Source organism: Propithecus coquereli, unplaced genomic scaffold, assembly GCF_000956105.1.
Source record: "Propithecus coquereli isolate 6110/MARCELLA unplaced genomic scaffold, Pcoq_1.0 Scaffold30, whole genome shotgun sequence".
NCBI lineage: Eukaryota > Metazoa > Chordata > Mammalia > Primates > Indriidae > Propithecus > Propithecus coquereli.
The window spans coordinates 914,401-939,786 of NW_012148619.1; the positions used below are offsets into that span (position 1 = coordinate 914,401).

Genomic DNA, 25,386 nt, shown 5'->3' on the forward strand with positions numbered 1-25,386 from the left:
CCTCAAAAGCAAATTTTTAAAAGATTCTAAAGTACAATCACCACAACCAAGGTGACTGCAGGACAGCCCGAAGCCAAGAAAGAATCACAGGCGTGAGTCTCCCTATCAAGGACATGCGTCAGGAAGCAGGCTGTGCAGGGAGACGGAGAATGCCAGAGTCCCAGGAACCTGCCTGTCCAGCCCCTCAGGCTGGTACCCTGAGAACCTTTGTTTTTATTTAACACAACGGTGAGGAAAGGGGGCCCGGGATCTACCCACAGGTTGGCCAAGCAGTGCTGCCTAAACCAACCTGTGGGCAGACCACGGCTGAGTCACGCTGCAAATCCACCGTCTGTTGCTATACTCTGTGTTTGTGCTGCGTGCATTGGGTTACAAGGCGAGAGTGCTTTCGAAAACCTCTATTCTTATCTCTGCTGAACTGAGAAAAGGGGATTTTAGATACCTCTGTCCTCACACACCATCTCTAGTGGAACTTGGCAGAAGTTTCTCCACTTAAGAATCACACTCTCCTCATACCCTCAAAAGGAAAGAACAACTCACAGAGAACAGAGACCCCATTAATTAATTCTTCAAATCATAACCAGGTACTGAAAACCTGTTAAGTGTTAGACATGGCGCTGGATGCTAGAAGAAAACGCTGAAACAGACAGAGCTCAGACAACAATTGCTTCCTGTCTGGGCCACTCTCTCATAGGGAATGGGGGGTTCATCTTACCCTAAAGCTGAGAGTAAAAAATATCGAGACAGAGATACGTAGGCCAAAATCACAGAGGGACAATTCACCCTGTAACCTCACTCACTAAGTGTACCAATTTAACTGGTAAAGGACAAGGAAGAAGAGAAAAGCAGGAGAGAGACAACCGAATTAAAGAGCCTGTGGTTTGTGGTTCCCTAGATGCGGAAAAGACGAAAATCCTAATTCCTGATACCTGGGACATACGTTCCCACTAGGCTCGGGCCTGGAATCTGGCACCCTGCCTTCTCCTTTCCCCTCTTTTTCCTAGGGTTCCTTCCCTGCCAACAGCAAAGCAATTATCTACTGGAATAGAAAATAATCATCACAATAAGGAGAAGTAAACAACTGCTCCTAGGATGGAGGAGCCTTTTTCTCTTCCAGTTAAAGTTTACTGGGCGCTTGCTGGGTGTCAGACACTATTGTCAACAACATGCGTGTTTTTCCATTTAAACCTAAAACAGAACTGAAAGGTAGTAGTAATATCCTCGTTTTTTATACACAAGGAAACTGACCCCAACAAGCACAGGCCAGAGATGACAGGTGTCCTGTTGAGAGCAGGGAGCCCGGAGCTGCCTGGGTCTGAGTCCTGACAGCCACTTAGTAGCTGTTGTTAGCAACAGCCTGGGCAGATTGATGGGTCATTCACACTTTCATTTCCTCAACTAGAACTGAGGAATGAAGATGAGGAGGATACCTGCTTCACAGGCTTATTGTAAGGGTAAAAGGAGTTAATCCTCATCGAGCTCCGAGCACGGTGCCTGGCCCACAGCAAGGCTCAGCAAGCGTCAAGCCACTACGATTTCACCCAGGTCAGTTGAACCCCAAAGCTCACGCTCCTGAGGACTCCCCGCCATCACCACTTCTCAGCATCTTCTTACAAGTACAGCCAAACTGGCATTTCCTACACCGGGGATTAAGGACCCAGTGGAAACTCATAAAGGTGGCAGTATATTAGGGCCAGATCCCCCTGGGTAAGAAGGTGGGAAGGTGGGAAGAGGGGGGCAGAGCTTTGGAGAAAACAGCTGCTGTACTTGGAACTAATATGAAAGCAGCCCCCAGCTTCAGCGGCCCCCACTCGATCTGTTTCACATCCTGGACTTCGGTGCCCGGGTTTCACTTCAAAATAGGATTCTGCTGCTAACAACCACCACCACAAGCCATTGAGCGAGGAGGAGGAAGCTTGGGAGATGAGAGTAATGGGAAGGGAAGAGTTACGTGGGACCTGGCCAGAAAGGGAAACAGAGCGTGAAGTTCAATCACAAGCCAAAAGGAGCCATAATTGGAAAAAAAAAAAAAAATGGGGAACCATTCACTGGTCTGTATTATCTCACCCCTTCTCCCTCCCAGGCTGACCAGCTGAGACACCACCCCAGTTGACAGGATTTCCTGTTATTACACAGACCTGCTATCTTACTCCTCACCGTCTTGTTAACTCAACTTCCCACTTCTGTGGGTTTAAAGGTAAATAAAGGAGGCACCGCCAAAGCTGAATTCTAGCCGGCGGAGAGGCTCAGGGACGGCGGGATGGCAGGCAGAGCGGGCGAGGGCAGACGTGACGGGGAGAAACCACCTCGGATCCGAGGCACAATCTCCCCCGCACACAGGGAAAGACCCGAGGCGGCAAAAGCTCTCTTTGCCCCGTGCTCTTCCCAGGAGAGGTTAAAGAGCACGAGGCGGCTTGCAGGCAGGTGCTGTGGCGTAGCCAGGGTGCGTCCAGACAGCCACCTCCGTTGTTAAATATTTCTGTGCCAACTGGCTAATAGGGGCTGCCCCAAGCACCCGAGAATTCCACCCCGGTTCCTTTGCGAGATCCACCCAGACCACTTCAAGATCCAGGAATAGCAGTCCCCCCGGGGTCCTGTGCCCAACGCTGTAGCGGTCAGTGCCCACCCAACCTGACTGTTAAATTCTCTGAAGACACCCACCTCGCTTCTGCAATAGGACAGATTTCAAGGAGGCAGCATCTTTTAAGCAGTGACATATGGAAAGACCCTTCTCCTCCTCCGATCCATTCCACGGGGGCCCACGGGAGGTGGTGTCCATGACTTAGGACATACTAGTCCTAACACCTTCCTGTTGTCTGCACTCTAGTGGGTGGCCATGGGGACAGTGAGAAACACAAAGGAGACTGACAAAGAGCATTTATTGAGCTCTTAATTATGTGGCATGCACTACGCTAGGCCGTTTGCATGCAGCATCTCGAATTCTCCAGCAGCCCCACAGGTAGGAATTTATCCTCGTTTTGTGGATGGGGAAACCGATGTGCAGAGCCTTGCCTGGGGCCATACCCTGGGAGACCCCAGTTCAAACAGAGGCCAACCTGAATGTCAGGCAGCGGTGCCTCCCATGCCACAGGGCAGGCTGGTGAGGAAGGGAAGCAGGTGAATTTCTCTCAAGCCACCAGACAGGCCTCAGCTCCCCTGACGGGTTCCATGCCAGACCGTGGGCCCAGCATCACCAGATCGGACCTTTCCAGAGAGGCCAGACGCCTGGATGTTTAGGTGAGATGTCTAGATTTCTAAACAACTTCTAGGCCAAACACCACACAGGCCATCCCCGTGGGTTTCTGATTTGCCACTTCCCTCTAACTACCCTTCTTACCCTCGAAACCAAGTCTGTCCCTCAACCACTGCAGGCACCAGGTAGCAACACACAATCAGGCAGCGTCGTCTGGGCCCAAAAGAGAAGACCTCACCTTAACCCTTCCCACACCAAGGCTCCTCAGAAGACAATGCCCGCCTTACCTCATGGTCTGTTGGTGAACCTATGTCAAGCCTACATCTGGACAATGTCAGCTCTGAGTGCCTCTTGCAGCCTGCTTACTACGTATTTAAGAACATGGGAGGCTTGGGTTCAAATCCCAGCTCAGGGACTTACTCAATAGGTGACTCTGGGTGAGTTATTCTACTTCTCCGGGCCTGTACTTCTTCCTTGTAAGACAGGGACATAGTACCTATCTCATAGGAGGGTGGTGACTTTTAAAAGCTTTCACACACATAAAGCACTTAGAACAGCAGCCCCCAACCTTTTTGGCATCAGGGACCGGGTTCATGGAAGACAATTTTTCCACGGACAGGGATGGCGGGTTGGGGAGGAGATCTGACAGGAGGCGGAGCTCAGGCGGTGATGCGAGCGATGGGGAGCGGCTGTAAATACAGATGAAGCTTTGCTTGCTCACCCACTGCTCACCTCCTGCTGTGCGGCCCGGTTCCTAACAGGCCACAGACCGATCATTGTCCGTGGCCCGGGGGTTGGGGACCGCAGCTCAGAACAGAGCCTTGCACACACTAAACGCCAAGCGAGTGTCTGCTACAATCATTACCTCATGGAATCGGGCCTCAGACAGGTCTACTCTGCGGGCCTGTGGGCTGGACCCAGGCGCCCCTTCTCACCCCTTCCAGACCTCCTCCCAGCTGTGGGTCCCACGACAGTCGACAGACTCCAAGAAAGAGATGGAAAAATCTGAGGCGGATTTCCCTGCGGGGTTGGAGCCGCCAACTGACTCAGAAGGAGGACATTTCAACTCAGACCTGTCAGAGATCAAGCACAATTCTTGGAACCTCCCCTTTCCTTGAAAATCTCTGGGGTTTCCTTCACACCGCCTCCTCCCTCCCGGCAAGAACAGAAGGTTGGAGAGAGAAGGAAAATGTGCGTTTCCTGCCTCAGGCCAGCTGCAGATAACTCATCTCTGGCTTCCGGAAACCTCATCTCTGAGCGTTTATTTCTGCAGAGAAAAAAGTCCTCCCAGGGAGTCAGAGGGGTGGGAGGGGGTGGGAGGCCATGGAGAGAGTGGTGACAAGAAAGTTATATCCTCAGCTGCCCTTTCTGCCTATTCCCCGCTTGTTCCCCCTTCACGTTCCAACTTAGGTATCATTTTCTCTTGAATCTAACTATGTGCCCCTCCCCCCCACAGCCCCAGCGCTCCAGATTCTGCTGTCACCTCACTAAACACATCATATGATAACTGCAGGCTTAGGTCCCCTCTCTCACTCTGCTGTAAGCTCCCCAAGAGCAAGAACCTCCTACCTCAGTGGCCACTCCAGAACACGGCCCAGTACCCAGCAGAGCGGCCCACAAACGTTCATTCTATAAATAATCGATGACCCCTCCTTAGACACACAACACCCCAACCGGTCAAAGACTGAAAGCACTTTTAAGAACCTACTTTGTATAGGTTCTTACAAGAACCAATAAACATAAACCTTTGGGGCTTTTTCCCCCCACACTTTTCTAATTATTCTTGGTCACATAAAATCAGTAGGAGAGTTGGCTGAAAGGACTGTTTAGGAAGAGCATGCCCCTGGGTCAGAAAGCTTCGCCACTCTTGTTCCTGGAGGGCTCATGAAACCTAAACCTCTAACTAGACTCATCCCCACTGCCAAAATGCAGCCACATCAGGTATGAGGCTGGGGAAGGGTGTTAAAAACCACATCAATGTCCCACAGAAAATCCAAACAAGAAGCCTCCCAGGATCAGCCCAAGCTATGGGAGACGGAAATTTTGGGGTGCCAGAATTATAGATTGTGTGATGACTGGGGTATTTAACCATAGTATATCTATTCTGAAAAGTCGTTTTCTTACCTTTAGGGATATAACAATGCACAAGCTCTCCTTTCTAAAGCAGTTTCATTAGAAAATATTCTTATTTTTGGTTTTCATATCAACAGATCATGTGCCCTGACTTTTATTTGGGGGAACACTGGCCGCTATATTGAGGTGTGACATTTCTGATGGATTTAAAGTATAGAGACAGATGTCTCTGGATCCAATACTGTGTTTTAGAACTTGGCTATCCTCAGTACCAAGTTCTTCCTCATAGCAGCCTCAAACTGTCTGCTAAAATTTAAACCAGAGTCCATTTTCTATGACACGTCTTAAGAGAATGGGCCAATTATTTGTAATGACTGCAGTACAGGACCCAGTTACAAAAAATATCGACCTTCCCATTCATCTTTTGCATTGGCTAATATTTAAATAAATTCATGTTGCCCAGGTACACACTAACTCCACAATTAGAAAGGTGGCCAGGGGTGGCTAGGATGCACGGCCCAAGGAAACTGATTTAGGCTTCAACACTGGAGTTGGATAACCCATCAAAAAGTTTATTACATTTGGCTTGAGTAGAATGAAGAACTGAGAAAGTCATTTCCTCTTGCTCTTTCCTCTATGGAAAGGAGAAACAGCTGGCTCTCCTTGTAAGAACGTAGCCTCACCCAAACTTCAAGTCCAAGCACACTCTTTGAGGAGCCGGTCCCAGACTCTCCGGTTCAAAGTGAGCTCACCTCATCCAAACTGCTGGAGAAGTCTTTATACAGTGCCGTGCATGGAGCAATTCATCACCTGCTCTGTGCTCTCATGCACAATTCTCACCCCTCATTTATCACTTTATTATTCCTAAATGTTCCCAGTGATAAGAATAATGGCTAAGATTTATTAAACATTTATTATACAACAGATCCTGTCCTAAGGATGCTTTTAGCATTATTCCAATCCTCCGAACCACCCTGAGGTTGGTGCTATTATCATTACCTTCATTTTATAAAAGAAAAAACAGACTTAGAAAGATGAAGTAACTTGCCCAAGGTCATACGCTAGCCTAATCTTGATCCTGATTCTCTGACTCCAGAAGCTGTTCTGTTAAGTTAAAAAATTCTATTGAACCTAGCACAGATCTTCTTGCAAATAGGATTGTCACAATTGATTGAAAAATGGGCCTGAGAACAACTTAGCCTTCTCTCCTTCCGTATCTTCTTTATAACATTCCTACCATCCTGTGCCCCCTTCGCCATGTGCCCCACTGGTCATGTCCCAACCCTGTTGAGATGATGTATCTATTCTGCAAACAAGTCTTCCAAAAGGAAAAAAAAAAAGAAAATCAAAACCCAAGGGTCTACTCGAATGTAACCAGAAAGCAGCCTGTCCATCTCAGTGTTTTAAATTCTGAAATAAGGGCAGCTGTGTTTATTTCCACATAGGAACTCGCAGCTGTGGGAGCACGTGCAGGTCAGCTGGCTTTATTCGACTTGGGATGTCCAGGTCACATCCATGCCTGGGACGTGCCTCATGCTCTCCGTTATACCCTGAGTCTGATGTGAAAGCTGATCTCCACTCTAGCCACTACATGAGAGACCAGAAAACAGAGGTGCAGAAACATGGGGAGTGAAAGCTCTGACTTTCCTAAAGCTTTGGTTTATTCTGGGCTCAATTCACATCTGAGCAAATAGTTTCAAGCCCCTATGGCATGCATTTCCCACCAGTCTAAAAAAATCAGTCAAAATAGAGAGGAACCCCTAGTGGCACCCCTAACCCTAACACTAGAGCGGGGGGCTGGGGGAGTGCCGTGCTCCTCAGGTGGGGTGTCAATCACAGGACATGATCAGAGATGGCTCACAGAGGCCTGGGGACAGGAATGATGATGGAAAAAAAGATCAGCAACCATCAGCTTAACCCTTCTCCCAACACAAAACTTCTCTCTCTGACGTTACAATATAGTGCAAAGAACAAAGGTTTTACTGTGTGCCCCTCAAATTCATATGTTGAAGCCTTAACCCCCATATGGTGAGATCTGGAGGTGGGGCCTTTGGGAGATGATTACGGTTAGATGAAGTCATGAGGGTAGGGCCTTCATGATGAGATTAGTGTCCTTATAAGAAGGGACACCAGAGATCTTGCTCTCCCCCTCGCACACACACAGGAGAGATCAAGTGAGCACACACTGAGATGGTGGCCACCTACAAGCCAGGAAGAGGGAAACTGAGCAACTGAGTTGGCCAGCACCTTGCTCTTGGACTTCCTAGTCTCCAGAACATGAAGAAACAAACTTCTGTTGTTTAAGCCGCCAAATCCGTGGTATTTGTTACGGCAGCCCACGCTAGTAACAGCTGTCTAGATCAGAGAGGAGTTCAAATCCTGACTCCACTGTTCACAGCTGTCTGACCTTGGACAAGTTATATAGTTTCTCTTATCCATAATTTTACCACTCCTAACAAAGGGCTGAGAGGAGAGTTGAACATATCGATGCAGGGGGAAGGTGCCCAGCACTTTCTGGGACTCACCCTCCAGCAGCAATGCCTCCCCACGCATGCAACAGCTGGTCCTGTAAGGGGTAGCTTGCTGGTCACGTTCAGTCCACAGATGTGTTTTGTTTGGCCTGCACCAATGTTTGGGGAAATTTGGATTATTTACCAACATTTGAAAGTCAGGAAATCTCACATAAAAATCTCAATTTCCGGTTCTTCTTGAGAAATCAGACAATATATCACTGCACCTGTGTTCTGCCAAGGTCATCCCCTTTCGATAGAGGGTGAGATTTCGCCTCTGGGCACCCCGGCCAGCTTCACACATTTAGAAGGCCTGCCTGGCACCTAAAGGCATCTGAGTTAGCAGCCCCGGGGCTAACAGGGCTGGTGACATCTGGCTTGGCCTCTACTTTTCCTAGCTGCCCACAAACAGAGCTTTTAAGTACAATTTCAGGATCAGCCTCCCGAAGTGAGGAACAATGAGCACGTTCCTGAGTCGCTGTTTTATTTATTTACACTTCTATTGTGAGCTAAAGACCTTCACTGAAAGGCCAGCATCTTAGCATTATAGTTCTTAGAGGAAAACTGAGCTCTTGCAACCTGGGGGTTGGCTGACCCAGCTTTGGCCCCAACACTCAACTTCTTGGGGCCTCAGTTTCCTCCTCTGTAAAATGAGGCTTTGGGCTAGATAATCGCTTTTGTCTCTTCCATATTTATGTAAGTATGATGTGAAATTCAAGCACATGGGGAGAAATTTAACACAACTCTGTTTACTTATGAGCTCTAAAGGTTTTAATGGAAGCAGAGCTCTTAAAACACCTCATTTACTCTTAACACGGGCCTTAACTAAATGTAAACAGGACCCGAATAATGGCCTTGTTTACCGTTCTGCCCACTCCAGGGCTGGGTCTTTAGCCTTGATGTTCTGCACTTAACACACCCAGAGAGGAATGAAGGCCAGGACATTAAAAGTGCTGATGGTTCAACCTCCTATCCGTAGGAGATTCTGTTGTTCAGGGACCTGTCTGATTTTCTGCCCTCATTTCACCAAACGCAAACCCAACCACATCCCTACCCAACCCAACCTCTGGTGCACTACGCACCTGGGTGGGCCTTCTTTTGGTTCCTTGCTCATTGCAACCACAGGACCTTTGCACATGCAGTTTCTATCACCTGGAGCCCTCTTCGCCTAATTAATTCCCACTGACACTTCAGATCACAGCACCAGCATCATTCCTGGCCTCCCTGGCAAGATCAAGTCATACTAACACATGCTTTCGTCCCGTCCACTGTGTTGTAGCAGCTGTCACAGTCACATTTTACATTTACATGTGTGACTAAGTGACTAGTGACTACCTTCCCAATGAAAATAAATTCCAGGAGGGAAGGTTCCACTTCTGTCTTCTCCTCGTTGTCCCTCTGGTGCCTGGCCAACATGGAGACACTCAAACATTTGTTGGTAAACCACTTAGTAAAAGTATAGCAATAAAATCCCAAGCATTCTGGTTCTGGCCACCAAGCCATAGGGCCTGACATGGTGCCTAATGATTAAGCAGAGCACAATAGATGTTTACAGAATAAATGACAGCTACCACCTATCAACTCTCTACTCCTTACCCCCTAAAACATACTACATACATGAACAAACGGATGAACAGTCTCTGGATGAGAAGTCAACAGCCATAGCAGCAACATAACGGCTGACAGAAAAAGCAACAAGAACCCAGCAGGAAAAAGAAAACATCACAAAACTTAAGGTAAGGCTCTTGGTGGGGTAGCCCCCTCTGCCCCAGCTCAAGCCCACGGCGGGAAACAGCACCAGACCCGGCCTGCCGCATACCTGATGTTTTCATTCAGTGCATAGAGCTCGTTGCTTTGCAAGCCACCCCCTTTGAAAACGTTGATCACAGCAGTCTGGACGCTACAGGAAAAGAGAAAAAACCTGGTTAGCGAATCTGCCTTCAGGGCCATTTCAACAAGCAGCTCAGGGCCGAAGGCGGGCGGAAGGGCCAGGAAACCCGTGGCACAAACACAGCCACGTTCTCCATGCCTGGAATCTACCATTTCCTTCTCGGCGTCCTTGGAGAGGAAGGAAGACGAGCTCAAAGGACTCCAAAGTGGCCCCCGCTTTCTTGCAGGCGGGCAGGTCTTCCTCCCTCGCCTCCCTGGCAGCCCTGCTGGTGCGCAGTGACAATAAAGGGCAGGCCTTGGCATCTGCTCTCAGGAAACTGTGTGGCCGGCACCACTGGGCCTGGAAGAATCCAAAATGGCATTTACTGCAAGCAGGAGCTGACCTGAGTGGGGCTCTTTCTCCTAGGAGGCCACTGTCTTCACGGGGCAGCTTGGTGGCCTGGCGCTAACATCAAATGATAGTTCCTTGCCTTTTTAACAACATTTTCCTTACCCCTTTGCTTTTTGGTTTCCTTTACATGCCACTTCCATTCCCACTCCTGTGCGGTGTACAGGCAGTAAGAGTTAGTCCCTTGAGGGGCCACGGGGCTTAACTCCACAGGCTGCGGGACCTCAGCCCAATCTTTCAGCAAAACAGCTGCTTACAATCCTGCCTCTATCCAGGGCCCCGGGGCATTTTCTTTAAAGAACAAGAATCCATTTAACACCAAAACATTTCAGAGTTCCCACTCCATCCCCATCATCGGAGTTGTGCTTTCTGTGTCCATTCATTGAAAAAACCATACCGACCTAAACTACAAAGAATTCTGTCATGCTTTAACATAATGATGCATGTAATTTATCCAAAGAGTATCTGCATACATTTGAAAAATGGTAGCCCACAGAAGCTAAGACACAGTGCTGATTCAGTCTCCACGCACTGCCGGGTGCAGGAAAGGTGGGCTAGACACCTAACGAAACTCCCAAGCACCTGTGGCTCGCAGGTACTGATAATCTTTGGTTTATGCCACTCATTTAACTCTTCATAAATATATGTCTTCTCTTCCCAAATGGGAAGGAGGTAACTTACATGATGAGCCCACCTTCAGATACTCTGAGAGTTTAGGGTGTGACTTACGAGCATGAACAGTAACTGCAAATTCCAATCCATCTGTCCCGGGCTGGTTAACTGACTCTGACAGGCCAGAGGCTCCCAGTGATCTACTTTTTCGCTACTAAAATAAGGTCAGCTAATGGACACAGCTGGATGTAAGAAAACTTGCTCTCAATGTCATTTGCCCCCAAATCGCAGCCTTCCAGAAGCAGAGAGCCCAGGGGCAGCAGCAGCTCAGCCAGCGCCCAGATGCCCCCGCCCTGCCCTGGCCCTTGGCGGCCCTCCGCCCGCACCGGGCCACCTCCTTTACCTGTTCCAGGCTGAGCTGGAGCTCAGCTGCAGAGCCTGCCGGGTGGCTTGGAATCGGGGCAGGTCGCTGAGCACCGGGGAGCTCATGAAGCGGGGTCTAGGCCTGCGGAAGGAGCCCATCTTGTGGAACTCGACAGGCAGACTGGGAGGGAAGCCACGGGTCATAAGTCCAGGTGAGGGTTCGGCTTCGCCTCTAGGACCAGAAGGTTCTGACTGGCCAGGAAAAGGGCTTCTCCCAGGGCTGCTTCCCGCCCTCAGGCTTTCTTAAAATCACAAATGTAGCCAACACCTGAAAAGAGAGGGCAGCTTTTACTGAGAACTCCTGGTCCGAGGAGACCACATCTTAAGAGGATTTTGGCTCCGACTTTCCAGCCAAACTATCCTAAAACAACTCCCAGACCCAGCAATAGCACCCACTCCCTGAGGGTTCCCATTTGTAAGTTTTCACAGATTTGGTTTTGATTGTAACAGTGTGGTCACCCCAAAGTGGGAAGACAGTAACCATGGGGCCAGGTTGAGGCCAGTCCTGCAGAAAAATGATTTCTAAGCTGTGCGTGACTCTGGTTCCCACGTGTACCCATCAGTTAGGACACTGCCTGGGTGCCTGAAGCCCACAATATTGTGCAATAAGAGATGGCTTTTTTCTTTTTTCAGGGACAGGGTCTCACTATGTTGCCCAGGCTGGAGAGCGGTGGTATGATCATAGCTCACTGCAGCCTCCAACGCCTGGGCTCAAGCGATCCTTCCACCTTAGCCTCCTGAGTAGCTGGGATACAGGCAGGCGCCACCACACCCAGCTAATTTCTTTTTTTATTTTTTGTTGCTTAGGTTGGTCTCAAACTCCCGACCTCAAGTGATCCTCCTGCCTTGGCCTCCCAAAGTCCTGGGATTATAGGCATGAGCCCCCATTCCTGGCCAGATATGGATTTTTAAAAACTGCCTCCAGAAGAACACAAGAATTCCTCATTCTAGCACTGAAGACCTTCTTACCATGCCAGTCCATGTGTATCCCTCAGTGTCTCCCAAAATATCAGTGTCTCCTCACTCAGGCACAGACCCTGACCATCCCTTACCTGCTGTTTGTTCGTTCATTCCATTGGGACATACTCACTGAGTGTTTACTATTTATTGACCACTGTGAGCTGTGAAGCACCCAAAGATTTCTGAGTCCCTGCCCTCAAAGGACTCAGTCTATAGGGAAGATAACTGTCTATTAGTGTATTCATTGATGCAATAAATATTTATTGAGCATCTACTAAGCACAGGCACTTACTTGGGCACTGGGAGATGTAACAATGGCCCTGGAGACCATGGTGGCTCTGCCCCGTGGGGCACTGTGTCATGTCACGCTCAGTCCCTCCCCCAGGCTTCTCATCCTCCCTACTGCTCCCCTTGCCCAGAATTCTCTCCCTTTTCCTCTCTGCTTATCTAAACCCAACTTACCCTGCAGGGTGGGGCTCAAGGATATTGTTCCCTTGTGGCAGTTCCTGGGAGACTTTATGGCTTCATGGTTAAAGGCTTTGGAGGGAACCTGGGTTCGAGTCTTGGCCACTCCCAAATTGTGTGACTTTGGACACGCTGAGTCCAAAGTCCTCAGCTGTTACCAGTGCCAACCCCCCAGGAGTGGCGAGAGAAGAAATGAGACCATGGGACATGCCCAGGAGAACAGCAGAGCCGAGGGCCTCAAGGACGGGCTACTTCTGTTCAGGGGGGTCTCTTTCTGTCTTACCTGCGGACCTACAATTTCAGTCTCTTACCCTTTAGTGAATCTACCGTCTAAATGAGTGACTTAAAATGAGTTTGGGAGCTCAACGGAGTGAAGGACAGAAAGAAACACTTCCAAGGTTATAGTCACTCTTTTCTTAGCAGATTTAGCCCAGAAGTATTCTCACTGCCACCTCTCTCACCAGCTAATTCTGCTCTGTCCCAAAAACCAACGGTGAAAGAAAAAGAAATGTTCCAGCCATGAGTGGCAACCTTCAGGTGGGCAGAGGAGAAGGTCGTGCAGCTCCAGCTGTGGCATTTAAAGGAGGAAGAACTGAGGTGCCACCTCCAAATTTAACATGATGCTGTGGTCAGAGTGGAGCAATCTAGACTGCTCAGACGGGCACCAAAGAGGTCCACTGGGAGGACACAGGAGGTGCTAGAAGCTGTCTGTAGGTAACGGACACAGTAAAAATGAACTTGTAATACCAAGAGCCAAACCAAACAAGAAATGGCTTGTCCTGTCTCTTAGCTTTTTTTTAAAAAAAGGAGAGCAGACTTGTGTGCGATTTTCTTGTATGGTCTCTGCCCCTCCCCCCCATGCTCAGAATGAGCCAACAGTTAATAAAATGTATCTGTAAACGCTGGGCAAGTCATAGTAGGCCTGCTAAGTTTTCGAAGGTCTCAAAATATCAAAGTACCACTGGATCATTTGGAAAGATCTATGCAAATCAACAAATAAGGCAAAGAAGAAATAAAGCCATGCAAGCCCCTTCCAAACCCTTACACTGGCTGGCTTCGGGGTTCAACTTGCCCAGTAAAGGTCACACTACTAAGACAGGGTCCCTTTCACTGCCCTTCTTGCAATGCGCCTGCTACGTGCAATTCGCCCATGTAATTACAGGATATTAACTCCCTTTACGAGAATCTTAAACTTGGGGAGATGGGGCTGCCTCTCATTCCATGGCACCGGTACAGAGAAGTAGCAAAGTGAGCAGAACGGATTGTTCCAGGAGTTTACCTTCCACTTTCTGCCGAAAGAAACACCCACTTGCCCGGGAGGCTGGAAGACGCTGAGGATGGCGCTGGCTCCTGTTCCCTCCACTTCTCAGTTGGTGCCCCCAGGCCGCCTACTCCACTGCCTGAGTCCCCAGCAAAGCACATGACAGCCCATCCACACACACAGCCTCTCTTAAATGAGGGCAATTTTCAGCCAAGAACGATGACTGTGGCTCCCATAGCCACGAATCAACTGCAGAGTCACACACACAACAAGGAGTTGCCTCTGACTCATTCTTCACCGCCCTGATCTGCCACTCTCAATCCTGACGGGGAAGAGAATGGGAGGCTGTCTTTGTCTCCACCGTTCCTCCTTCTGGGCAGGGCCAAGAGGCCTCCCCAGAGCACCACAGGGAGGAAGCCCTTGGGAGCACGGGCAACAGTGGCCAGAAAGGAAGAACTGAAACTCCCTGGATCCACTTGCTATGGCGCTGGCCCTGCGGGCATGGGCTTGTCCTGACCCACATATGACAAATCAGAAGATGACAGGACAGACAGGGCCTCAGAGTGGGCCAGTCCAGGCCCCACTTACAGATGACAAAGTGGGGAAGAGCAGCAAGAAACTTATCCAAGGTCTCCGAGGCATAAGAGAGCCAGCACCTGGGTTCCCTGACGCCTGATTTAGAATGTTCCCCAGCCCCCACCTAGGCCATGCCGCGAACTCCTTAAAGACAGGCATCTCTGAATCCTGAAGCCTAAGCTCACTGCTTAAGATGAAGATGGGAATTAAGAAGGCATCAACTGTCTGCCTGACATGATGCCAGGCACTGTCACAATAGGTAAACTTAACCGACCCTCATGAAATGCCACTTGAAGATCAGAGAAGTTAAGTAACCTGCCCAAAGTCACACAGCTACTAAGTGGCAAATCATTGGCTGGTGCCCAGATCAGCCTAATTGCCCATCCCATCCCCACTTTGCCATGCTACCGAACTCAGCCAGAAAACTAGAACTGAAGCTACTAAGTCAGTCAGGAACGTCAGTCATGTGATTTCATACCAAAATCTCAGTCTCATGCCCCTGAGATAAATAAGCTGGCATAAGGAACTCTATGACCATATTTGATGAGGCAAGAGCAGGAGTGAGAAAGGACAGGAGAAAGCACAGGCTGCCTTAGGTAGACACTTACCCCTTAAGCTGTGTGGCCTTGAGCAAGTTACTTGACTTCTCTGAGGCTTGATCTCCTCCCATATGAAATGACCATGCTAACAGTGACTACCTCAGGGTTGTAGGAGGATTAAATGAGTAAATATTTGCAAAGCATGGAGAACAGTACCTGACAAAAAGCAAGTACTACATAAGTGCTTGTTAAACAAATAAAATAATGTTGTCATAGTTATCTCTAAATTGCCAAGCCATGACAGTAGTGGGGATATGACACCGCTTCCCTCTGCTCCTGGTGACCTCAGCAGCATCAGGGAAATAGTCCACTCGGGAGTAGGCAAGGCTTCTGAGCCCCCGTCATGGTCATGTGCATTCGAGTTTGCCTTTGCCGGCCTTATTTACTGACCCTTCACCTCTGTGTAGCATGTTCCTCAGTTGCAAAAGGTTGTTCCACACATCGTTGTGCTTCTAAATCTTTCCCCGACCCTAGAAGGCAGGTGGTACAGGGATTCTGTCACAAATTAGGAAACTGAGGCCTGAGCAGGCTAAGTGACTCAGCCAAGGCTGGAAAGCTGTCGGATCAGGGACCCACGGGTGTGCCTGCCAGGTGATTCGTGTTTTCCTTCTTTCTAAATATTTCAAAATATTTTCATTAGGAAACATACTTGAAAAGTTTATACACACACGAATGTACACTTTAAATAATAATAAGCTACTGCCTGCACGAAAAATAGACTGTTACCTTGGAAACGTTCTATTTTTTATGCAGGAAATGTGTTCCTATTTTTCGGATAATAGCATATTTTCTCATTTATTATAAAAAATGTAAACATTCACATAAGTCTGTAACATACAAAGTGAAAGGCCTCCTTCTAGTCACTTACTAGTGTGGAGAAGCTCTACCCTGTAGAACTTTCTGAGTTGACAGAAATGTCCTATATCTGTGCTGTCCAGTATGGTAGCCACTGGCCATATGTGGCTTTTGAGCACATGAAATGTGACTAGTGCAAACGAGGAACTGAACTTTCATTTTATTTCATTTTAATAGCCACATGTGTACACACACAATATTTTAACAAGAATGGATCATTTTTCTCTTAATAACACACCATAGCCATCTTACCATCTCACTACATATTGGTCTACTTTATTATTTTTAATGGTAGCCTAACTACTCCACTCTAGGGATATCTTATTTAACCAGACCCCTGTGGATGAATATTCAGGTAGTTTCCAGTTTTTTGTTATTGCAAAGAATGAGCATAGCTGCATGTCTTACGGACCACACGACCATTTTTGTAGGGTGTGTTCTCAGAAGTGGAACTGCTGGGTCAAAGGGCCCACTAATTCTTAGCTAGTTTCACTCTCTGACTCTAACGCCCACCCCCACTGCAGCCCAGAAATAGCGTTGCAGAGAAGGAGCTGAGAGGCGTAATGCCTAGAGCTCCAAAGGATGAGCGGCCACAGGCCCGTGTGGCTCTGGAGACAGACAACCCTTGGCATCTTTGATCACTCTGCCATTCGCTCACTGTGGCGGAGAGAAAAAATGCCTCCCGCCTCCCCCCAGCAAAGATACATCCCCAGATCCTGTGAATATTACCTTATATGGCAAAAGATGGGATTAAGTTAAGGAACTTGAGAGAAGGGGCTTATCCTACGTTATGGGGAGCGGCATAAATGCAATCGCGTGTACCCTTATAAGGGGGTTGCAACAGGATGTTAGAGTCAGAAGAGGAGAAGACACAGGCACACACAGAGGAGAAGGTGATGCGAAGACAGAGGCAGAGACTGGAGAGATGCAGCCGCAAGCCGAGGAATGCCAGCAGCCGCCAGAAGCCGGAAGAGGAAAGAAACAGATTCTCTCCCAGAGGGAGAACAGCTCTGCCCCACTCGATTCTGGACTTATGGCCTCTAAAACTCGGAAAGAATAAATTTCTGTTGTTTTAAGCCACCAAGCCTATGGTAATTTGTTGGAGCATCCACAAGAAACTAATATACTCACCGTGTGGCCTTGGACCACTCCGAACTGCAGTTTCTACACCTGAAAAGTGGCGATAAAAGAAGTTACCTTGGAAAGTTGATGTGATGAGAAGAAATATTGTCTATGAAGTACCTGGCATGGTTCCTTGAGCTGCACAGGTGCTAGACCCAGGTGGGGTGGAGGCTCAGAGCGAAGGCACGAGAGCCATGCTAGCATCACCACTTCCTGTGGGGCCCTGGGCTGGCGACTTAGGATTGGTATGAGGATTGGAGGAGATGATTCAATTAAGGCTTAGAATAGTACTGGTACACAGTAGGTGCTTGATAAATGCTACCTATTGTTTATTTTTATTACCACCATCACTAGCACCCCTGCATTAGCCTGTTCGGGCTGCCGTAACAACATACCACAGCCCGAGTGGCTTACACAACGTAAATTTATTTCCTCACGGTTCTGGAGGCTGGACGTCCAAGATCAAGGTGTCGGCAGGATCGGTTTCCACCGAGGTCTCCCTCCTTAGTTTACAGCTGCCTTCTTACTGCGTCCTCACCTGGCCTTTCCTCCATGCACCTGCGCCCTGATGTCTCACTGTGTTGCCCAAATTGCCTCTTCTTATCAGGGCCCCAGTCAGACTGGATCACCCCATCTGCCTCCTTTGAACTTAATCACCTCTTTAAAGGCCCTATCTCCAAATGGAGTCCAATTCTGAGGCACCGGGGGCTAGGGCCTCAACATACAAATTTGCAAGAATTGGGGCACAGCTCAGCCCACAGCAGCCATCATCACCGTCACCGTCACAAACGGTTCTATGCCTAACATCTCTGACCTTCAAGAAACTCCACGGTTTTGCTCAATATTCTTTTCTGAAGGACCAATGCAGTTTACATTTAGAAAAATGCCCTTCAGAAGTGATTTAAATGGTTAAGTTTTCGTGCTGAAAGAGTTCGCTTCAGTTATCTGGAGAGCTGAGGTCCCGGTGCAGGAACTGCTGCGGCGGATACAGGGTTGCTGAGAGGCAGCCCGGGCCTTGCTCGCTGAGACTCACATGGGTTTCTTTGAAAACGTTCACACCCAGGATCCAGAATGTGTTTCTTGGAGAAAAAGAAATGTGATATCTCACTTTCTGCTCGCAGCTGCCAGGGCACGGGACAGGGCCACGGGGGTAAAGGAGATGGTGCACTTAGTGGAAAATGCAAATGAATTCCACCAGGGCTCCAACCTTTGACTCGGAAAGGGGAAGTAGAATCACGGCCCAACAACTTAAAATAAAGAAGTGCATGGCTTATTATGACTCTGAGGCTTCCAGGAAAAAGCCATTCTGAGCGTAAATAACAAAGAAGTCAAAGAAAACTGAGCCACACAGTCTGATGTGAGCATCCGGAAAACAAGAAGTAGCCCGTTCCCAGGAAAACAAGGGAGACAGTGGAACTCCTTCCGCGGGTCATGAACGCAGAAATGAAGACCCAACATCCTTCCACAGTGTCAGGATTTAGATAATGATGGGTCATTTAACTCAACCGATCCATCCTCTCATCACAGCCAGAGTGATCCTCCTAATGACAACGATGACAATGACAGCACCATTTACTGAGTGCCAACTGTTCAGCCTACACTTGGCCTGTATTATCTCAGCATTTAAAAAATGAACATACAGGGTCTCGACCTTTAATGAAATAGAACAGGAAATATCAGAGTGCATCACATTTGGGGGAAACGTTCTCTTACATGTGTGTTCATGTTTAATGAGTTAAGATGTATCATACATTTCATATGTAGCACTCAAAACTACACGAAAGCACCTGTGATTGGTCTTAAAGCCATCGGGAGGTAGGTGCTATTACCATTCCCAACCTACAAAGAACGAAATGGAGGCACCAACTGTTTAACTTGTCTTAGGTCACACAGTTCCCACAACTCTTAAAATCCACAAATCCCATCCTCACAGCCTCGCCTCCAGCCACTCTGCAAGCCACCTCATTGGCCTTCCTTCATTCCTTCTGCTACCACCTGCTCCTCCCTGCCCCAGGACCTTGACATGTGCTGTGCCCTCTGGCATGAAATACTTCCCACCCACTTCTCCAGGCTCACACCACACATCCTTCCCTTGCTCAGAGAGGTCCTCCTCCCCCTCATCCCCGATGAGGTCTCATTGCCCCACAGAGCACCTTCCCCACCTTCTTTGTAGTCCTGTCACATCTACTCCAACAAACAACTACAGAATTATTTGTGATAGTTTTGTGAGGCCCACAAGGGCAGGCACTGTGTCTGTCATGTTCTCAGGTATGTCCCAAGGGCTGAGCGCAATGCCGAGTGAAGTGGGCATTCCACGGATATTTTCTGAATGAGTGAATGCCCCGGCTGTATGCAAGGCACTATTGCTATAAAACACAGGAACCACAGCATCAGCTCAGGATACCAACATCTACAATTACACGGGGCTCTTCCATGTGTAAACACCATGGTGTTGAAATCTGACCAACCTGGGTTCAAATCCAGCCTCTGCAATGTGTTAGCTGGGTGGCCTGGGTATGTCCCTCACACACTCTGAATTTCAGCATCCTCCTCTGTCAAACGAACATAATGCTTATCTTGGTGCTGTTAAGATGAAAATGAGATAACCTAGGTCATGGCCTGGCACAGTTGGGGCCCAAAAACGCTGTAGCTAGCATTAACAGTTTTATATAACATGTGTTCTTCACCAAACCCTCAGGCCCCACAAGGTGACGGGCGGCAGGGCGGGGAGCCGGGCACTCACATGCACTGCTGGGGGGAAGCAAAATCTGGGGCAACTGCCACGGAGGGAAATTCAACAAGATCTACCAAAATGACGCAGGCCATCCCCTTTGACTCAGAAATTCTATTAATACTTCCAGGAATTTTACTCCAGGCACATCAAGTGGCTTATGTAACAAGGGTTTTCACTGCAGCCTTCCTTTTAACAGCAACAGGTCGGAAATAACCTAAGCGTTCAGCAAGAGCGGACTGGCTAGGTGGAAACCGTGGCGTCCCATACAACGGAATACGACGCAGCTCTCAGAAAGAAGGGGAAATCTCTTGAAGCACAGACCAGGGTGCTCTCTAAGGGCTGCTGCGAACCAAAAGGCTAAACACAGAATTGTGTCTATATTGTGCTACCACATACATTAAAAAAAGATGAAAAAGAATATTTACATATTTTCCTGCATGTGCATAAAGTATCTCTGGAAGGACAGCCCAGAAACTGACAACACCGTTTGGCCCAGGGCGGGGAGCTGGAGGCAGCAACACGGTGGGGAAGTCTTTTCCCTATAAGCACTTTGGTAGCTTTTGAATTTTGAACCATGAAAATGCATTACTTTCAAATAAATAAGTAAAGACAACAGCGACCCTCCTGACCCCCACCCCCAAAAAGAAAACCAAAATATAAAGGTTATATGATTTGCTCAAAGTCACTCAGCTGTTAGGAGGAAGTCAGGATTCAAACTCAGCTTCTGACCTCAAGTCAGGGCTCTAATTACAGTTCGTTCATTCATTCAGCACAAATTTATTTATTCAGCACTTACCCCGCAGCAGGGGCTGCCTTGTGTAGGGACACGTGGGCCAGAAAATAAACACTTGTGGGAAAAGCAGATGAAAGGAAGAACCCATTTCTTTCCTTTCCGTGTGCACCAGGCATCGCAAACTGGCCAAAAGCACCAGGCCGGGTCCGTCGCAATGAGTGAGACCGGCAGACACAGCGAGCTTGTTTTACTAGCAGTTCCTGCTCAGGCTAAAGGAGGTGGCCACCACTCAGTCCGATCTGGTGTTTGCCATCTCAGGATACAAGCCCGGCTTTGCGAGATCTGATTTTTCCCAAGAGAAGCCAAAAATCCAGATATTTAAAAATGTGAAATCACCTGATTTGTAAGTGTTGGCAACTAATGCACCAGGCCGACCAGCTCTTTTGGGGACAAATATGTAGGTTTGTGATCTTTAGTCTATCCCATCACAGCTACAACCACCAGCCTTTCAGACCTTTTATCCAGGGCCTAACCAGGTGTCAAGTAAACCTGCGCTAAGCAGCTGCGGTGGCCTTGGGCAAGTCACTTCACTCCTCTGGGGCTGCTGACTTGCCAGCTAATTAAGGGGTTGGCCCAGCGGAGAGCCAGGATTCTCTTCCAGCATCACCGGCTATGCACTCGGCCCCCACCCTGCGAGCTGCACACAACGGGCAGCTCTGAGAGCCTCGGCAGGGGCTCAGACCCTAACACAACTCAAACCCATAACCAGCCCTCAGCTGATGTTTCAACACCCACCGGCCGCATCATCTCACTGACCAGCCTCTTAACTAAGCAGCTCTCTGTCTTAGCCCACTCTCACCCCATACTGATTCCTCCCCGGAGCCACCAGCACCCCTGTGTATTACATGCACACCCAGACACACTCTTCAAAGACACGGGGCAAGCCAGCAGCACCACCCAAGGTATGGCCAAAGGAAACAGGCAGCAGGCAGGACCCTCCAAGCCAGCCGAGGAAACCAGATCTGGAGTCCACCCTCTCCCCCCTCCCCAGCCCACTGCATGGAAACCAGGTCAGAAGTAGATTTTCAAGAGCATGGGACCACTTTGTCAAACCAATTGCCTACCATGACTATTTTATGATCATTATTATTGCTGATTAGAATAATATCAACTATCATCAGATGCTGGCCATCCATGATGGTCAGGACTGTGACAAGCCTCTATTTATATCGTATTATCTCAGTTAATTTCCACCCGAAACCAATGAGGTAGGATTCATGAGCCCCATTTTTCAGATGAAGAAATGGAAGCACATGGCGTCACTCGCTCAAAGGGAGAAGACTAGTAAGAGGGACCAGGAGTCTAACCCTACATGATTCCAGAGCCCAAGCTCCTGAGCCCTCTGTTTTGTTTTTTTTTTGAGACAGAGTCTCACTGTGTTGCCTGGGCTAGAGTGCCGTGGCGTCATCCTAGCTCACAGCAACCTCAAACTCCTGGGCCCTCCTGCCTCAGCCTCCCGAGTAGCTGGGACTACAGGCATGCGCCACCATGCCCGGCTAATTTTTTCTATATATTTTTAGTTATCTGATTAATTTCTTTCTATTTTTAGTAGAGATGGGGTCTCGCTCTTGCTCAGGCTGGTTTTGAACTCCTGAGCTCAAACAATCCGCCCGCCTCGGCCTCCCAGAGAGCTAGGATTACAGGTGTGAGCCACCGCACCCGGCCTGAGCCCTCTGTTTTAACCAACGCTGGTGCCTGCCCCACACAGAGCCGCGTGACTGAATGCCACTCGCGTCTCCTCACGAGCACCCCCAGCAGCCTCTCACCTTGTCCTGGCAGCAAGCACGTCCCTGCCAGGAAGGAGGCTTGGCTTCTTCATGGCCCTCACCAAGAAAGCTGAACTCATTGTGTCTGTTTACTTGTTCGGCGTCTAACAAGCCCTGATAGAATGGAAGTTCTTTAAAGTTCCTTTTCCGTCTTGTTTACTGCTATATCCTGGTGTTGAGCACGGTGCTGGGCACATCAAAGGCCCCCAGGAAATATTTTTAAATAATGGAATGAAAGGTGGATTTCCAAACCCCCAGGAGGAGCAGATCTTTGTTTCTGAGAGACCAGAAAAAATTGTCTTTGCTGCTGACTGAACTCAGGTCCACCTAAGCATTACTGTCCACAGGGACGTGGACCTGGGCCACGTGGGTGAGGAAACTGGGTCTGTTTGCTGCGCAGTGGAGCCTCCAAACAAGGCGGCGGAGAGGCGCCTGCGTGTGGCACAGCGCGTTTGTTTTGATTAAGGACCAGCCTTCACAACTTTTAGGAGACAAAGCCAGCCAAGGAACGGACACTGGCTCCTACAAACAAGAAAATGTTAAGGGTCAAGTGTGGACTATGGAAAAGGCACAACAGGAAGCAGGAGACAGCTTTCTCAGCGCTCCGCTGGAAACCGAGCGCAGACAGAAGAGTCTGGGAGTCTGACTTTGTGCGACGGTAAACACTGAAGGAAACAGGATGCACACCCAAGCGTTTATCTCTGCTTAACAGTGTTGTCTAGATGTCCACAGGACTCAGAACACTGACAATTTCAATGCACCTACAAGTAATTATATCACATCACAGCATCATCACCTTGGCCTGCAAACCACCGCACAATCACCAGAAAAATGCTCTTCTGTGGTACAAGTTAAGCAAAACTGTGGGAAATAATCCACAACTTGTTTACTCACCTGTAAGTCCACATTAAGTATCAAGTGTCTCGGAGTGCAGATGGTCTGGGTGTGGCCCATAAGTGCCATCCAGAGTGATTCCGCAGTGCCCTCCAGATGGTAAGCCAAAATGTCTAGACACAGGCGGTAGCTAAGACTGACCATTACGTGAGCAATTACATGGCTGACATGTAACGTATATAAAACCCTGGCGGGCAAGAGGGCGGTCAAAAACCACAGTCTGGCAGCCAACAAGAGTTTTTAGTGTGGGAAAATTTGCTCTAGATTAAAATGTGCTACTGGTTAAAAATTAGCTCTACTCTCTCACTGCAGAAATAAGATGAAATGCTGTTTCATAAGAAAAGCAGATGAAGGGAAGGGAAATCTCTTCCCAGGAAGTGTAGCCAGGTATGAAGAATGTTGAATAAAGGATCAGAAAGCAGACGGGGCTATCCAGGTATGATCACTTCGTGGAGGTGCTGAGTCCCATTCAAGTCCATTTAATGCAAGCAAATGTTACGAGGTCCACTGTGTGCTAGGGTCTGCATAAAGGAACCCACAGGGGCAAAGAAGAATAAAGTATCTGCCCCCAGGAAGCTCAGGGGCTCGCAGGAAACATCCAAAGTAATACTATGAATGCAACTGGACACCGACGGCTATAGGTGAAGATGGACAGTTGAGACAAGATTGAGGCAGAAAAGTTAAATCACGTTCTAGAGCTACAAGGCAAAGCTAATGAAAGGTCAACTGAAAACTATACATTCTCCATTTCCTTGCCCATAACTCTAGAGAATATGGGCACTGGAGACTAGAAAGGAAATTTTGAGAAGGAAAAACAAGCTTTCATGGGTAAGAAGAGCTTTAGAAGGTCGAGGTGTATCCAAGGCTTTATATAGGAGAGACTACGATAGGATGAAAATATTCCACTTCAACAACTATCTGGCGAGCACCTACTACCTTGGCCACAAAGACAAGCCATAAGGCTCCTACCAATAATAATAATAATACTAATAAAAGGGAACAGTAATTGGTCATGATTAAAGAAAAAGCAGAAAGGTCTAATGCAGGGATGGGAAACTCAATGCCTACAGGGGGCAAAGACAGAGAACGTGACCGAGGTTAGAGGGCCAGGTGGCAACTACAGCAAACTAAAGGACATCCGCCGTCTTCTTTTGGTTTGTTAAAGAAAAGCTGGAGGACAGGTACAATGGCTCACACCTATAATCCTAGCACGTTGGGAGGCTGAGGTGGGAGGATCGCTTGAGGTCAGGAGTTTGGGGTTTCAGTGAGCTGTGATGACGCCACTGCACTCTACCCAGAGCAACAGTGAGACTCAGTCTCAATAAAAAAAAAAAAGCTGGAAACCTAAGCTTAGATGTCAACTCTCCCAACTTTTAAATACAATGCAAGCCAAACAATACATGCCCGATGCCAAAGTCTGGCCCACAGACTGCCAGTTGGAGACCCTTGCGTGAGACTGAGTAGAGAAAAATGTACACAGCTTGCGACTGACTGTCAGAGCCAAAGGAATGATGAAGAGAGATGTTGTGAAGGTTGCAGAGCCAGGCCAAGGGAAAATGAATACAGTCCTGGTAAAAATAAATAAAGTACTTGAAGCAATCATGTAAAACTCCAGAGGCCTGTGGTAAAACACTCACCACTGACTTCTGCACAGCACTTTACAGTTTCTAAAGCTCTTTCTCATGTCATCCCACTTTCCCCTCGACACCTCTGGGAGGTAAGCACTGTTATTGCCCCTGTTGCAGAAGTGTTGAACTCTGGTTTGGAATATTGAAGCAACTGGCCTGTGGTCCCGTAGCTGTGGCGTGACCTAGCACCAGGACTCAGACCTGGGACTTGTACTTTTCCAGAATCTCAGAAAGCAGAGCTCCGGGCTATCCTGGACCCTCCCCGGGATTCTCATTCATTCGGCCTGATGTTTGGACATAAATCTGTACTTTCTAGATATCCTCCAGGTGATTCTGATGTATAGCCAGCCTTGATAACACTGGTCTAGACCCATGTTCTCAACCAGGGATGATTCGGTTCCCCTGGTTCCCCAGGGGACATTCTGTCTGGAGATACTTTTGGGTAGCCACAACTGTGGGGGCTGCGGGGGGGAGGGTCCTAGGGGCATCTAGTGGGTAGAGGCCACGGCTGCTGCTAAACATCCTACAATGCCCAGAACAGCCCCCACAACAAAGAATTATCCAGCCAGAAGCATCAAGGGCCAGGGTTGAGAAACCCTGATCAAGACCCTCGTGCCTTGCTACTCACACTGTGGTCTGAGAAT

At 48.5% G+C, this 25,386-nt stretch overlaps 1 protein-coding gene across 1 annotated transcript in view; it reads right to left on the reverse strand.

The window, feature by feature from the left end:
- PRR5L (proline rich 5 like) overlaps positions 1 to 25,386 on the reverse strand; it is a 165,309-nt gene that overhangs the window by 43,979 nt on the left and 95,944 nt on the right. Inside the window, exons 2-3 of the mRNA XM_012649587.1 lie at positions 11,070 to 11,357; positions 9,596 to 9,676 (exon numbers count right to left, since the gene is read on the reverse strand). Of these exons, the coding sequence (XP_012505041.1) occupies positions 9,596 to 9,676; positions 11,070 to 11,233 (245 nt within the window). The 5' untranslated portion in view covers positions 11,234 to 11,357. The remainder of the gene's footprint in view (positions 1 to 9,595; positions 9,677 to 11,069; positions 11,358 to 25,386) is intronic.